The following is a 13392-nucleotide window of genomic DNA, read 5'->3' as shown; positions in this document are numbered from 1 at the left end:
TCACAGTCTCCTTCAGAGACCTGTGCAGACTCCAGATTCTCCTAAGATCTCTCCTGGTCTGCTCGTCCCACCTCCTTCCTTCTCCCTCCTTCCAGCCCCAGCTTCACTTACTCACTTACTTCCCGCTCCCTCCCCTGCTGATTGTGCTCACTGAGCTCACAAGGGACCCCTTAATTACTAAATCCAATGGCACTTCTCCATCCTTGTCTTTTTAAAAAAAATTGTTAATGTTTATTTACTTTTGAGAGAAAAGGAGAGATGGAGCATGAACAGGGGAGGGGCAGAGAGAGACACACAGAATTCAAAGCAGACCCCAGGCTCTGACTGTCAGCACAGAGCCCAATGCAGGGCTCGAACCCACGAACCGGAAGATCACGACCTGAGCCGAACTTGGATGTTTAACTGACTAAGCCACCCAGGCGCCCCCGTCCTTTTCTTAATTGATTTTTTTGGGCCAAAGTTGGCACTGTCGACCGTTGGGGGTGGCCAAGGCTGCATCAGGCAGACACCCCAAAACCCTTGGGGGAGGGAAGCATCGTCTTTCCCCTCCATGTTCCTCAGGGAGAACACCCGAGCAGCACTCCCGGGCACAGTATGAGGGTGCACGTCCCAGAGGCGGGAGCAGTAAACACAAGCTACGGGGTCAGCCAGACCCAGGAAGGATGCAGGAGCCTCGGGGGAGGTGGCTGTGTAGGAGGGAAGTTACCAGAAGGGAGATGGAGCCAAGGTGGAATGACTAATCAGGACGACGCAGCCAAGAGGTGGCTGCCACGTGGACGGTGTTGGACTCCAGGCCGGGGACGGGGAGGGCCTGAGAAGCCCCAGGCAGAGGCTCGACTTCCTGGACAAGGGATGGGCTGGACCGTGGCCCAGCAGGAAGCAGCTTGGATTCTGAAAATCTGAGTGAGCTCAGAGAAGACTTCCCTGGGCCCGGCATGAGCCAAAGGCCTTGGACTAGGTCCACATGATCCAGGGAAAGGAGGCAAAGAAGGCTCCTGCGTCTTTCACTCGACTCAGCACCAGCAAGCCACCCTGAGGACCAGTCCCAAGCTGAGGAAGTACTGTGCTCATGTATGTGTGAGCATGTGTGTGCATGTGTGTGTGCACATGAGTGTGCACGAGCACTTGTGTATGTGTGTGCGTGTGAGGGTGCATGTGAGGATGTATATGCATGTGAGTGTGTGTGTGCATGTGAGTGTGAGTGTGCGTGTGAGCATTTGAATGTGCATGTGAGTGTGGTGCGTGTGCACGCGCGTGCGTGTATGTAAGCGTGTGAGTGTGCGTGTGTGCATGAGCGTTTGTGTGAATGTGCACGAGTGTGAGCATTTGAATGTGCATGTGAGGGCCTGGTACACATGCTTGCTCCTAGTGGCTCCTCGTAGCTGTTATTATGATTTCCTTCTTCCTGTGCTTTTCTTCTCTGTTCCACCAAGACCTTGGGTCTGGAGGGAAACGAAATGGTTTCCGGTGGCCCTGGAGCTGGCTGCAAAGCTTGTGTGTAGCTCTTGGCTTCCCTCTGGTTGGGAAGCTCCGGGCTCTGCTGGGGAGGTTTGGAGAAAGAAGAGTTCAGCCCTGGTCTCGGGCCCCAGAGAGAGCTGCTCAGGACCACACAGCCATGGGAACGGGGGCCCAGCCAGGGAGGGGGCCCGAACTTCCCAGCGGGCACAGAAGGACAGCCGTTCGTCCGGGAGAGAGCCGCGTCCAGGCGCCGGGCCGGGTTTTGTGGGACTCAGGGTCAGTTCAGGGACACAGGCTGAGTAAGACCCAGGGCCTTGCTTCACATACCTAAATGCAAACACAGCTACAACGTGCGGAGGGATGTGAGGTGCTTCCTGCAAGTCCCCTCAGCCTCCGTTCCCCACAGTGACCTCTCTCCTGACCTGTGACAGGCTGGTGGCCCCAGGTCATCCCATAGGTATGAGGCAGCCATCTCAGGTCCTCTATTCCAAGCCTCCTGGTTACAACCCTTTCTACCCACCATTAAAAATATATATTTACTTTTGAGACAGAGAGACAGAACATGAGCGAGGGAGGGGCAGTGAGAGGAGGCACAGAATCCGAAACAGGCTCCAGGCTCTGAGCTGTCAGCACAGAGTCCGAGGCGGGGCTTGAACCCACGAACCATGAGATCATGACCAGAGCCGAAGTCAGATGCTTAACCAACTGAGCCACCCAGGCGCCCCCCTTCCTACCCACTATTGATGTGACAACCACGCCATATCTCCAAAAACTCCCTGCCTGCTCAAAAACCTTTGCTAGCTCCCGTTCCCTGGGGACAAAACCCAGGTGCCTCCTCCTGGCATTTAGGGCCCCTCAAGCTACAGCCCCACAACACTAGCCTTGGTGCCCCGGACGGTGCTTTGCCTTAAATAGCCCCCATGCCTTCGCTCTGTAGACGAGACACCCCGCGCTTCCTCCCCTCCCCCTCAGTGCTCATCCCACGGGCTCCTTCTCCCTATCTGCGTGTCCTGTGATTCCACATCAAACACTGCCTCCTCGGGTTCTGAGTTTAAACAACCCTTCCTAAGTGGATACTTTGGTTTGTGCTAACTGTACTTGAACCTGGCCGCCAGGGGAGGTGGGACTGCAGAGTGCGGTACATTTGTCTTTGATGGGTGAGAAGATGCTGGCTGCTGTCTCTTTGGTGAACGCAAGACCTCACGCCGGAGCCAGTCGTCACTGCTCCTCCCTGAAACCTAGGGTGGTCCCTGCTTGGAAACATGAATGGGGAGGGAGCCCTAGAGGGCTGGTGTCAGGGGGCCTCTGGAGTGGCCGGCAGGGGCTGCCCACCCTCCCCTACATAACCGCTCTCAGAGGAACGTGCCGGACAAGTTGGTCCCAGGGAACACAAGGCTCCCGAGACGACGGGAACCCGGTCCCCTCACTCCTTCCTCCTAGAACTGACGTTATTCGAACCACTTGGAAAAAGTGGGCATGTCCCCGAGAGTTGCAGGCACAGACAGACACTGCGACACCCAGAGGGCCCTCGCCACGAGCTGGTGGTGGCGCAGAGGAGCTGCAGAGGACTAGACCCACAGCCTGGCTCAGCGTCAGCCCAGAAGTGCACGGCCACGCCCGTGGCTCAGGCTGGAAGCCTCCGGGGGCCCCTGTAGCCCCCGCAGGGTGGGAAGGCCCTGGAAACAACGGCCAGAGTAATGGAAGGCAGAAACCTCCCTAAGCTCCACGTGCAGCCTGCACAGCAGCCCCGTGGTGCCGGTGGCCCAGTGGAGGGGTGGGGTGGAGGGGGAAGCGGCACCTGTTCCCGTGGCAGAGCCGTGGCAACAGCAGCAGGGAGTCCCCCCCCGCCCCCGCCCATGGCATGGGAAGGAGCTGAAGCCTGGAGAGGGCTTCAGGGTCTTTGCACAGCTTGGGTGTGAGGCTGGCAGAGGGGACCCCTGAAGGAGGCATGTGGGTGCTCGGGGGGGGGGGCAATCAGAGACAGATGAGAGACAACCACACTTCCAAAGTCAGAATGGTGACGTGGCCACCCCACAGCAAACCCTGCCCCGGCCGCGCCGTCTAACATCAGGGCCGCGGCTCTACCGCACACAGTAAGGCCTTTGAGCCTCTCTGTCAGTTTCCTCCACGATACTTTGCGGTTGCAGCCGGCTCGCAATAAACCACTTGCAGGAGGGAGGGAAGGGGGGGGTGCCGTAGGTCCAGAAAAGTCCAGGGAAGGGAGTCACCGCGCGCAGCTGGATGCCAAGGCTTCCTGCAGCGGTGGCCCTTGAGCGCCTTGATGTAGAAGCAGCCTGAGAGGGTCGTTTGGGCTTAAGGGTTCCTGGTAAGTGTCCCTCACAGGCCTCGGGGTCCCTGCAGCATGTCAGGGGCTGAGGTGAGACCGGGTGCCACCCCCACGCCCCGCCCCTCTCTTCCGTCTCACAGCAATTCTATCACTTGGGGATAAGGAAAAGAATACAGGAATCTCCCACTTTGCAAATTTTACAGAACGCGCTGACGGCATGCAGGCAGGTGAGCACCCGCGGGGGCCCCTCTAGGCACCCCGGGCCCGGAGTTTTGTGAGCCTGCGCACAGCCCTCCCCTCCGCCCGGACCTGGCCCACACAGCCTGCCCAGACGTGGCCCCCCGCCCAGCGGCCGCTGCGAAACCCTCGCGGCCCAGGAGTTGAGCTGACCTGAAAGGCAAAGACGCCCTTGACCATCGCCTCCCCAAACACGAAGCTGGAGCCCACATCCGTGTAGCTCAGGAAGGTCTGGAAGCAAAAAAAGGAAACAAAGCAAAAACCTGGAGTGAGGCCAGGAGGGGAGGGGGCACGAACAGCAGCCAGAAAGCCAGGCCAGGTGTGAGCCAGAGGGGTGTCCCCAGCCACGGGCCATCCAGCAGCTCGGTGCAGTGCGGGGAGGGACACCGGGCCTCCGGGGCCTTGCTGGGCACCACCCGGCAGTGCGCTGGGTGCAAGCACGTTCACGGGGGCTCGTTCCCCTGAGCACATTCTCCCCAAGAGACACCCTTTCCATACACTCTAAGGGGCACCTGGGTGGCTCAGTCCGTTAAGTGTCTGACTTTGGTCAGGTCATGATCTCGCGGTTCGTGGGTTCAAACCGCACATCGGGCTCTGTACTGACAGCTCAGATCCTGGAGCTCCTTTGGATTCTGTGTCTCCCCTTCTCTGTCCCTCCCCTGCTCACGCTCTGTCTGTCTCTCTCTCAGAAAGAAACATTAGGGTGCCTGGATGGCAAAGTCAGTTAAGCTTCCAACTTCAGCTCAGGTCATGATGTCCTAGTCTGTGAGTTTGAGCCCCATGTCGGGCTCTGTGCTGACAGCTCAGAGCCGGGAGCTGCTTCAGAACCTCTGTCTCCCTCTCTCTCTGCTCGTCCCTGCTCATGCTCTCTCTTTCAAAAATAAATAAACATTAAAAAAATAGGTGAAAATGATTAGCTTTGTGTATTTACTACAACAAAGAACGGAATTGAAAAACACAACTTCAAACAACTAAACATTATTTTTAAACACGCACATATGGCAAAATAAATCAGTTGTAGTTTTTGGGGTTTTTTTTAGCGCTTTTAACTGTTGTAAGTTCCATATCACTCATCACGGCTGAGGGCCACACGCCTCGTGCCCTCAGTACCCAAGAACCTTCCTTTGCTGAGACTCTTTTCTTCCCCATCAGCCCAGCCTCTGGAAGACAGCTGTCTGCGGGTGGTCCTGCCGAGGGGAGGAGGGGCCGCACCGCCCAGCCCCTGCTGTTCATGTGGTCTGGGGCCCAGGGCACACCCATCATCCTGATCCCGGTCCCCTCCTTACTGCCGACTGTCCCCTTCCCCCAGCACAGTGGCCTCTCCTCCATTCCCCGGCAGCCCTGGGCAGCGGGCCCCATATATGCACCTGGACCTTGTGGCCCATCCACCTGAATGCGACAAATCCTGGCTCTGTTCTGATGACGAAGAGTCCAAGCGCAAACTGTAGTCCGAGGCCCCAGGACACAGCCCTCCAGGACACCTGGCACCAGAGAGAAAGGTCCCGGTGAGCTCAGCTCCCTCTGGGCTCCGCAGGGAACGGTGTGGAGGAAAGGCAGAGAGCTCGGTGCCGTGGAGGGGTTAGGGGAGTCCTGGCCTTGTCTGTAGGATGGGACTGGATCCAGCCACAGCCCAGGGCCTGTTGCCGAAGGTCACATCCACCCTGCAGTCAGACTAGTCCACGCTCTTGGCAGTAATGGGCCTGGGGCGGGGTCTAAGGACCCAGACAAGACTCAAGCAGCCTTGAGCATCCCATCACTGGGCGGACAGAGCTGGAGCTGTGGCCTCCGATTCCGGCCTCAGCGCAGCCTCTGTCTGCCTGGACCTTCCCCCACCTCTCCTCCCCGGGCTGGGCTGCCGGCTGCCCTGAGCCCCCTCTCCCTCGACGCCCACACCCCCAGCAGAGGGCTGCTGCCGCCTCTAGCATTTAAGGACTCCTCAGCAGTGACCTTGAAACTCAGGTGCATGAGGAACCCCGGGATGCCTGGGTGGGGGGAGGGGGAGATGTTAGCCACACCCTGAAGCAGGGGGGGTCCTGGCTGCAGGACGCAGGGAGAGAAGGGGCCGTGGCACGCTCCGGGCCTGACGACTGAGCACTTACTGCGCGGTGGTGCTTTGAGCAGGCGAAGAGGAGGCAGATGAACACGCAGATCCCTGCAAAGGACACTAGTTGCTCCGGCTGCTGGGAAGTGTCCAGAACCAGCCACGAAACCAGGCCCAGGAGAGCAGCGAGGGCCAGAGCCCTGCAGGGGAGAGGCAGACAGCCATCCTGCTCAGCGTCTCCCCCACCCCTACACAAGGGCACCCAGGGCCCCAGGGAAAGGGCGCTCAGGGCTGGTGGGAGGAGAGAGCTGTGTGACCTCACACAGACCACCTAGCCTCTCTGGGTCTAGCGTCCTCACTGGGAAAATGAAGCCAAAGCCCTGCATTTCTGCGGATTGCCGTGAGGACTAAGGACGAGAATGTGTGTGCTGAGCTTAGCACGGTGCCCGCCCTGTGGCTCCTTCAAGGGCAGGAACTCTCACACATGCAGCAAAGCCCAGCCCAGCCTCTGACCTTGCCAGGGTGAGGCGGGGCCTGTGGGGCCCAGGGCTCAGCAGGTGGGGCCATGCGCTCTGCTCCCCAGAAGCAATAATGTCAGTGTGGGCAGGGGGGCCGAGCTCCTGGGACCAAGGCCTGAGAGCTGCTTTTTTTTTTTTTTTTTTGTAATGTTCATTCATTTTTGAGAGAGAAAGAGAGAGNTTTTTTTTTTTTTTTTTTTTTTGTAATGTTCATTCATTTTTGAGAGAGAAAGAGAGAGACAGAGTGCAAGCGGGGGAGGGGCAGAGAGAGAGGGAGACACAGAATCCAAAGCAGGCTCCAGGCTCTGAGATGTCAGCACAGAGCCCGACGCGGGGCTCGAACCCACAAACTATGAGATCATGACCTGAGCCGAAGTCAGACGCTTAACCGACTGAGCCACCCATGTGCTCCTGGAAGCAACACTTACAGCCATGCTTCCCTCCCTGGGGCTGGACTTGGCTCACCCAGGAGGTCTGGGCATTGGGTGCTCAAGGTCCACCCCCGACCCGGTCATCGACTCACTTGGTACTAAATAACAACTAATGTGGGGCGCCTGGGTGGCTTAGTCGGTTAAGCGTCCGACTTTCGCTTAGGTCATGATCTCGCGGTTTGTGGGTTCGAGCCCCGCGTCGGGCTCTGTGCTGACTGCCAGCTCAGAGCCTGGAGCCTGTTTCGGAGTCTGTGTCTCCCTCTCTCTCTGACCCTCCCCTGCTCACGCTGTCTCTCTCTCCCTAGCTCTCCTAAAAATAAATAAAAATATTAAAAAAAAAAAAATAACAACTAATGTTCACTGAGTACCTATTATGTGCCAGGAGCTACACGCAGGGCTGGGAGACATACCATCACTGCCCCCGTTGCACAGATAAAGAAACTGAGGCACTGCAGGGTTAAATGAACTACCCACGGCCACTCATTGAACAAGCAGCAGATCTGAGACTTTAACCCAGGCACCCGGGCAGCAAGTCTATTCTCTTAACTAGCTCCGTGCATGACAGGGAGGTGGACCCAGGACCAGAGATCATGCAGGCCAAGCCCAGAGTTCGCTGCTCACTTCTGCCCCTGTTTCTAAGCAGCTAACACTCCCCATCCACTGCAGAGCCCCTGCCCACCTCTGCCACTTGCCTTACTATTTCTCTTTATAAAACTTTATAAAACCTTAAGTGCAGGGGCACCTGGCTGGCTCCTTCAGTACAACATGCAACTCATAGTCTCAGGGTCGTGAGTTCAAGCCCTACACTGGGTGTGGAGACTACTGAAAATAAAATAAATTAAGCTAAATTAAAAAAAAAAAGTGCAGGGGCGCCTGGGTGGCTTAGTCGGTTAAGCGTCCGACTTTCGCTTCGGTCATGATCTTGCGGTTTGTGGGTTCGAGCCCCGTGTTGGGCTCTGTGCTGACTGCCAGCTCTGAGCCTGGAGCCTGTTTCAGTCTGTGGCTCCCTCTCTCTCTGACTCTCCCCTGCTCACGCTGTCTCTCTCTCTCTCTCTCTCTCCTAGATATAAATAAAACATTAAAAAAAAAATAAAAATAGAAAAATAAAAAAAAAAGTGCAGGTTTGGGCTGGGTTTCTGTTGTCATTTGTTTTTTAACGTCTTTATAGAGGTACCACTGACATGTAATAAATAGATGTTGAAAGCGAACAGTTTGATAAGTCTTTAAGAATTCTAGAAGCTTCTCTGTAGATATTTGATATTTGAAATGCCATTTCCTCATTTAATGGATCTTTAAAAGTTGTCTTGTTTCTAAATTTGTTATACCATATAAACTTTAACCTAAATTAATGTTTAATTTTAATTATTTTTCCTTATTTTTTTTCTAGACCTGGATAAGTCTTGATGTGCGTACGTACCTTGAGACCATCAGCACAGTTAAGACAGTGGACATATCCCATCCATCACACCCAAAACATTCTTCATGTCCCTCTGTAATTCCTGGCCTCCCTCCTTGTCCCCAGGCAACGACTGATCTGTTCTGTCACTAGATTAGTCTGCATTTTCTAGGATTTTATATAAACGGGATCATATAGTGCATAGCCTTTTTTATCTGACAGCTCTCACTCGACATAACTATTTTGAGATTCTTCCATGTTTTTGCACGTATCGGTAACTGGTCTCTTTTTAGCGCTGAGCAGTCTTCTACTGTGTGAAGGTTCCATGCTTGGCTTATCCGCTCACGTGCTGATGGGCATTTAGGTTCTTTCCAGCATTTGGCTATGACAAACAAAGCTGCTATGACCGTTCAAACAGTCACATGCAGGTCTTTGTACGGATTTATGCTTTCATTCTCTTCGGGTTGATAGTACTTGGGTAATGCTTTGGTAAGTGGAATATGTGAATCATATGGTAGGTCTAACTTTTTAGGAGATTGCCAAACTGTTTTCCAAAGTAATTGCACAATTTTAACCCCCCCCCCCCCCGCCAGCAGTAGGTAGGAGTTCCGTTTCCTCCTTTGCCAACACTTCATAACATCAATCTTCTGAATTCTAGTCATTCCAATAAGACGTAGAGCAGTATCTCTTTGTGGTTTTGATTTGCGTTTCCCTAATAACTAATGATGCTGAACATCTTTCCATGTGCTTCTTCACCACTTACATATCTTCCTGAAAGAAATGTCTGCTCACATCTTGAGCCCATTCTTAAGTTGGGTCGTCTTTCTTGTTGTCGAGCTTTGAGAGTGCTTGATACATTCTGGATACAAGTCCTTGGTCAGATGTGTGATTTGCAAAACTTTTCTGAGTCATCCTTGTCTTTTTCTTAAGCATGTCTTAAGTTCTTAATTCTGATGAAATTCAGGGATTGTGATTTTGGTTTTGTAGCTAAGAAACTTACTTAACTCAAGGTCACAAAGATTTTCTCCTACGTTTCCTTAAATTAGTTTTATAGCTTTAGGTTTTCAATTTATGTTTATTATTTCCCACTTTCAGTTAATGTCCCATGCGCTGTGTGGCACAGATTATTATTATTTTGCTTCTCCTCTTCCTCCCTCTGCCTGTGAATATACCAATGTTTTATATTCATAATTTGAGGTAATTGTGTCTCCTTTGAATTGCCTTAGCACCCTTTGCACAAGTCAATTGGCCATATATATACGTGGATCTATTTCTGGACTTCCTATTCTATTCCTATTTGGTTTCTCTTTGTCTGTTTTGATGCCGATACCATATTGTCTTAATTACTGTAGCTTTACAGTAAGCCTTAAAGTCAGACGGTATAAATTCATCAAACTTGTTCATCTTTTTTACAGTTGTTTTGGCTATTCTAGGTTCTTGCATTTCTATAAGAATTTTGGAATCATCTTCTCAATTTCTACCCCAAAAGCCTGCTATAATTTTGATTGGGATAGTGATAAGAATCTATAGATTGATTTGAGGAGAATTGATATACTGACAATACTGAGTCTTTTGATCCATGAACCTGGTATGTTGCCCCATTCTTTAAGTTTTCTTTAGTTTCCCTCGGCAGTGCTTTGTAGGCTTCAATGGACGAGTTTGCACATCTTTTTCATGTTTTATCTTAAGTGTTTTATGTTTCTTGCTATTCTAAATGGCATTTATAATTTTAATTCGATATTGTTGATTGTTAGCATATCAAAATATGATTTTTTTTTTTTGGCATGTTGATCTTGTATCCTGCAACCTTGCTAAACTCATCTGTTAGTTCTATTAGTTTTGGTAGATTCCATAGGATTTTCTGTGTAGGCAATTATATTGTCTGTGAACAAAGACAGCTTTACTTCTTCTTTTTCAATCTGCAAGTCTTTCCTTTCTTTCTCTTACCTTATCACACAAGCTATACCCTCCAGTACAATGTTGAATAAAAGTGTCAAAAAGGGGCATTCTTATATTCTTGATCTCAGTGGAAAATCAGTCTTTCACAGTTAAGTATGATGTCAGCTATAGACTTTTGTTATTTTGTTAATCCTACTTTGCTCAGAATTCTCATCAGGAATGGATCCTGAATTATGTCAAATGCTTTCTCTGACTCTACTGGCATGATCATATGTTTCTTTTCTTTTTAATCTATTAATGTGACCTGTGACAATTTCTTAGTGTTAAACCAGCTTTGGAACCCGGGTAAACTCCATTCGTTCATGTATTATTCCTTTTATATACTGTTGCACTTGGTTTTCTAAAATTTTGTTAATTTTTTACATTGTTATTCATGACGGATACTGGCCTGTACATTCAATGTGATTATTGTTTTGGGGAGGAGGGTTTCATCTTGCTATTTATTTTCTATTTGTGCCATCTGTTCTTTGTCCCCCTTTCCTATTTTTCTCCCTTCTTTCAGACTTACTATTTTAAAATGACTCTCTTGTCTCTCTCACTCTTTTTTTGTTGTTGTTATCTATAACTCCTTGTCATGTTATTTTAGTGGTTGCTTTAGCATTTATAGTATACATCTGTAACTTATCACCATCTACCTTTAAGTCATATGATACTACTTCATGTGCAGTATAAAAACCATGCATACAGCGAAAGAATTTCACTTCTTCCCTCCTAGCCCCTGTGCAATTGTCATTTACTTCTACACATCACATACATTCCACAATACATTATTCTTATTCTTGCTTTATAATGTGATTACCTTTGAAAGATATTTAATAAAGACAGTCATTATATTTACCCATGTAGTTGCCGTTTCAATGTTCTTCATATTTATATATAGATATAGATTTCCCTGATATTGTTTTCCTTCTTTTTGAAGGAAAGATTAGTTCTTCTTTTTGAAGAATTTCCTTTAACATTTCCTGTAGTGCAGGTCTGCTTTTCATATCTGAAAATTTCCTTCAGCTTTTACATATGTAAAAAAAAAAAAATTCCCATTTCTCATTTTTTGGAGGATGTTTCACTGGTAACTAATTCTAGATTGACACATTTTTGCCTGTTCCATTGTTTTTTCATTTGTATTGTTTTTGAGAAGGAATCTGCTGTCATTCGTATCTGTTCCTCTGCACATTTTCTTCTCTAGCCATTTTTAGAATTTCCTCTTTTATCACCAGTTTTAAGCAATTTGGTTATGATGTGCCACAGGGTGGTTTTCTTCTTGTTTCTTGCCCTGTGGGTTTGTGGAGCTTCTTGGATCTCAGGGTTTATAATTTTTATCAAACTGGGAACTTTTGGGACATGATTTCTTCAAGCATTTTTTGGGTTCTCCCCTTCTCCTCTGGAGACTTCATTGACATGTTTCCACTTAAAGTTGTGCCATGGTTAACTGATACTGTGTTTGACTCTTTCAAGTTTTGTCTTTAAGATTTGTTAGGGAGATCCTGAGCAGGGTTCATTCTGTGGTTAATTGTTCTGTACTACTGTCCCAAGATCTTTAGTACTCTAGACAAGACCCTGTGAAATTATGAAGTTTCCACTCTGACTGTTGAGAATAAACAGTCTTTCTGGCCCTGTGTGATTTCCAGGCACCATCACCCTAATCTTTGTGGAGGAGTCTTTCCTAGACCTTGGATAGTTCCCTCATATGCGTTCACTGATCAGAGCTCAACGGAATTCTCACGGAAGACCCACTGTAGATTTCTGACGTTTTCTCTCTGTGCCATGGTCTTCTCTGGTATTCTGCATTATGGACTCTCACCACCTTGACTTCCCTGGATTCCCAACTCTGTATCCTCAATCCAGGAAGCCTGCTGGCCCACCTTGGTTCCCTGTCCTTGCACGGCTGCCTGGAAACTCTCTCCGTGCAGTAAGGTGGGGCGATCAGAGGGCTCATCTCCTTTGTTCCCTGTTTCTCCAGGATCACGGTCTTCTGGTGCCTGATGTTCAATTTCTTAAGAGCTATTGGTTCATATATGTGTCCCACATTTTTAGATGTTTCAATGGAAAGATAAACCTGGTCTCTGTTACTCCCTCTTGACTGGAAACCAACATCAAATGCATGCATTTTTAAAATTGAAACAAAATTCACCTATCACATAACTTGCCCATTTAATTATACAGTTTAAAGGTCCTCAATATATTCACAGAGTTGTAGGACCATCACTACAATCAATCTTAGAATATTTTTTAAAGCCCAGAGAATAACCTAGCACCTCTAGCCAATACCCCACCCCCACCCCCCGCTCCCCCGCAATCTTTCCATCCATTCCTCCAACCTTAGTCAAGGTTTAGATTTGCCACTTTGGACATTTCACGTAAATGGAATCATACAGTCCTTTGTGAGTGGTATCTTTCACTTAGTATAATGTTTTCAAGCTTTATCATTATTGGAGCATATAGCTTTCCTTTCTGTGGCCAAATAATATTCCATTATATGGATATATTTATTTGACTTAACCAGTTATCAATTGACAGGCATTTGGGTTGTTTTCACCTTTTGGCTATTATAAATACGTTATGGGGCACCTGCGTGGCTCAGTCGGTTGAGCATCCAACTCCAAAGTTCAGCTCAGGTCAGGATCCCAGGGTCATGGGATTGAGCCCCAGGTTAGGCTCCACGCCTAAGATTTTCTCTCTCTCCCCTTCTGCCCATCTCCCCACTTGTGCTCTCTCTCTCTCTCCTCCAAAATAAAAATAAATAAATAATGTTGCTTTGAACATCTGTGTACAAGTTTTGTATGGACATATATTTTCAGTTCTCCTAGGTGTACAGCTGGGAGTGGAATGGCTGTGGACGGCAACACCAATTCCCACGTGATAACTGAGTGTATAGTATTTTGAGGAACTATTTTTTTTTCTTACAAATAGTTTACTGTCAAGTTGGTTTCCATATAACACCCAGTGCTCATCCCCATAAGTGCCCTCCTCCATGCCCATCTCCCCCCTCCCCCCCACACCCATCAGCCCTCAGTTTGTTCTCAGCATTCAAGAGTCTCTCATGGTTTGCCTCCCTCCCTCTCCCCCAC

The 13392-nt window shown here is 49.5% G+C and overlaps 1 protein-coding gene across 1 annotated transcript in view; it reads right to left on the bottom strand.

Annotated features, from left to right (window-relative positions):
- Positions 1 to 13392, bottom strand: part of SLC28A1 (solute carrier family 28 member 1) — a 49750-nt gene that overhangs the window by 26991 nt on the left and 9367 nt on the right. The window contains 3 exon segments of the mRNA XM_039216413.1: positions 4136 to 4213; positions 5350 to 5463; positions 6082 to 6223. Of these exon segments, the coding sequence (XP_039072344.1) occupies positions 4136 to 4213; positions 5350 to 5463; positions 6082 to 6223 (334 nt within the window).

The sequence above is a fragment of the Hyaena hyaena genome, unplaced genomic scaffold, assembly GCF_003009895.1.
Source record: "Hyaena hyaena isolate Hyena2069 unplaced genomic scaffold, ASM300989v1 scaffold_13, whole genome shotgun sequence".
Classification (NCBI taxonomy): domain Eukaryota; kingdom Metazoa; phylum Chordata; class Mammalia; order Carnivora; family Hyaenidae; genus Hyaena; species Hyaena hyaena.
Note: the sequence above shows the minus strand (reverse complement) of the source record. Positions and strands in the feature narration are given on the sequence as shown.